The sequence below is a fragment of the Salvelinus fontinalis genome, chromosome 11, assembly GCF_029448725.1.
Source record: "Salvelinus fontinalis isolate EN_2023a chromosome 11, ASM2944872v1, whole genome shotgun sequence".
NCBI classification, from domain to species: Eukaryota; Metazoa; Chordata; class Actinopteri; order Salmoniformes; family Salmonidae; genus Salvelinus; species Salvelinus fontinalis.
Window position 1 is genome coordinate 58,422,540 of NC_074675.1, and position 2,500 is coordinate 58,425,039.

Below are 2,500 nucleotides of genomic sequence, written 5' to 3' on the forward strand. Positions count from 1 at the left end.
TAACCTCCACACATGATGTAGTCTCTGAAGAAGGGTACTAGGGTCAGGGGTTAGGGGTTAGGGTACTAACCTTCACACATGATGTAGTCCCTGAAGAAGGGTACTAGGGTTAGGGATTAGGGTACTAACCTCCACACATGATGTAGTCTCTGAAGAAGGGTACTAGGGTTAGGGGTTAGGGTTTAGAGTTCAGGGTTACTAACCTCCACACATGATGTAGTCCCTGAAGTGGGATATCAGGGTCAGAGGTTAGGGGTTAGAGTTCAGGGTTACTAACCTCCACACATGATGTAGTCCCTGAAGTGGGATATCAGGGTCAAAGGTTAGAGTTCAGGATTACTAACCTCCACACATGATGTAGTCCCTGAAGTGGGATATCAGGGTCAGAGTTCAGGGGTCAGAGTTCAGGGTTACTAACCTCCACACATGATGTAGTCCCTGAAGTGGGATATCAGGGTCAAAGGTTAGGGGTTAGAGTTCAGGGTTACTAACCTCCACACATGATGTAGTCCCTGAAGTGGAAATCAGGGTCAGAGGTTAGGGGTTAGAGTTCAGGGTTACTGACCTCCACACATGATGTAGTCCCTGAAGTGGGATATCAGGGTCAAAGGTTAGAGTTCAGGGTTACTAACCTCCACACATGATGTAGTCCCTGAAGTGGGATATCAGGGTCAAAGGTCAGAGGTTAGAGTTCAGGGTTACTAACCTCCACACATGATGTAGTCCCTGAAGTGGGATATCAGGGTCAAAGGTTAGGGGTCAGAGTTCAGGGTTACTGACCTCCACACATGATGTAGTCCCTAATGAAGGGTATTAGGGTCAGGGGTCAGGGGTTAGGGGTTAGAGTTCAGGGTTACTAACCTCCACACATGATGTAGTCCCTGAAGATCAGGGTCAGTCATCAGAGGTTGGGGTTAGAGGTCAGGGTTACTAACCTCCACACATGATGTAGTCCCTGAAGAAGGGTACTAGGGTCAGGGGTTAGGGTACTAACCTTCACACATGATGTAGTCCCTGAAGAAGGGTACTAGGGTTAGGGGTTAGGGGTTAGGGTACTAACCTCCACACATGATGTAGTCTCTGAAGAAGGGTACTAGGGTCAGGGGTTAGGGGTTAGGGTACTAACCTTCACACATGATGTAGTCCCTGAAGAAGGGTACTAGGGTCAGGGGTTAGGGTACTAACCTCCACACATGATGTAGTCTCTGAAGAAGGGTACTAGGGTTAGGGGTTAGGGTACTAACCTCCACACATGATGTAGTCTCTGAAGAAGGGTACTAGGGTTAGGGGTTAGGGTACTAACCTCCACACATGATGTAGTCTCTGAAGAAGGGTACTAGGGTTAGGGGTTAGGGTACTAACCTCCACACATGATGTAGTCTCTGAAGAAGGGTACTAGGGTCAGGGGTTAGGGTACTAACCTCCACACATGATGTAGTCTCTGAAGAAGGGTACTAGGGTCAGGGGTTAGGGTACTAACCTCCACACATGATGTAGTCTCTGAAGAAGGGTACTAGGGTCAGGGGTTAGGGTACTAACCTCCACACATGATGTAGTCTCTGAAGAAGGGTACTAGGGTCAGGGGTTAGGGGTTAGGGTACTAACCTTCACACATGATGTAGTCCCTGAAGAAGGGTACTAGGGTTAGGGGTTAGGGTACTAACCTCCACACATGATGTAGTCTCTGAAGAAGGGTACTAGGGTTAGGGGTTAGGGTACTAACCTCCACACATGATGTAGTCTCTGAAGAAGGGTTCTAGGGTCAGGGGTTAGGGTACTAACCTCCACACATGATGTAGTCTCTGAAGAAGGGTACTCTGAACCAGAATGGCAGCATCAGGAGGTAGGGGGTCAGCCCGGGGAACAGCGAGGAGAACCCTGACGCCTCTGTACAGAAGTTCCCAAAACCCCCTGCCACCAGAACACCATGGGGGTGGAACCCAAAGATGTAGTTAGAACCAGGGTCCAGATCCACTGTCTTTATGAGCTGGGGGGGGGGGGGGGAGAAACAGGTACTGTAGTTAGAACCAGAACCAGGGTCCAGATCCACTGTCTTTATGAGCTGAGGGGAGGGGGGGGGGGGGGAGAAACAGGTACTGTAGTTAGAACCAGAACCAGGGTCCAGATCCACTGTCTTTATGAGCTGGGGGGGGGGGAGAAACAGGTACTGTAGTTAGAACCAGAACCAGGGTCCAGATCCACTGTCTTTATGAGCTGGGGGGAGGGGAGGGGGGGGGGGGGAGAAACAGGTACTGTAGTTAGAACCAGAACCAGGGTCCAGATCCACTGTCTTTATGAGCTGGGGGGGGGAGAAACAGGTACTGTAGTTAGAACCAGAACCAGGGTCCAGATCCACTGTCTTTATGAGCTGGGGGGAGGGGAGGGGGGGGGGGGGGGGGAGAAACAGGTACTGTAGTTAGAACCAGAACCAGGGTCCAGATCCACTGTCTTTATGAGCTGGGGGGGGAGAAACAGGTACTGTAGTTAGAACCAGAACCAG

At 50.5% G+C, this 2,500-nt stretch overlaps 1 protein-coding gene across 3 annotated transcripts in view; it reads right to left on the minus strand.

Annotated features, from left to right (window-relative positions):
* LOC129866010 (2-acylglycerol O-acyltransferase 1-like) overlaps positions 1-2,500 on the minus strand; it is an 81,730-nt gene that overhangs the window by 65,326 nt on the left and 13,904 nt on the right. For all 3 annotated transcript variants that reach the window (XM_055939147.1, XM_055939146.1, XM_055939148.1), the window contains exon 3: positions 1,783-1,987. In XM_055939147.1, coding sequence (XP_055795122.1) covers positions 1,783-1,987 — 205 coding nt within the window. The remainder of the gene's footprint in view (positions 1-1,782; positions 1,988-2,500) is intronic.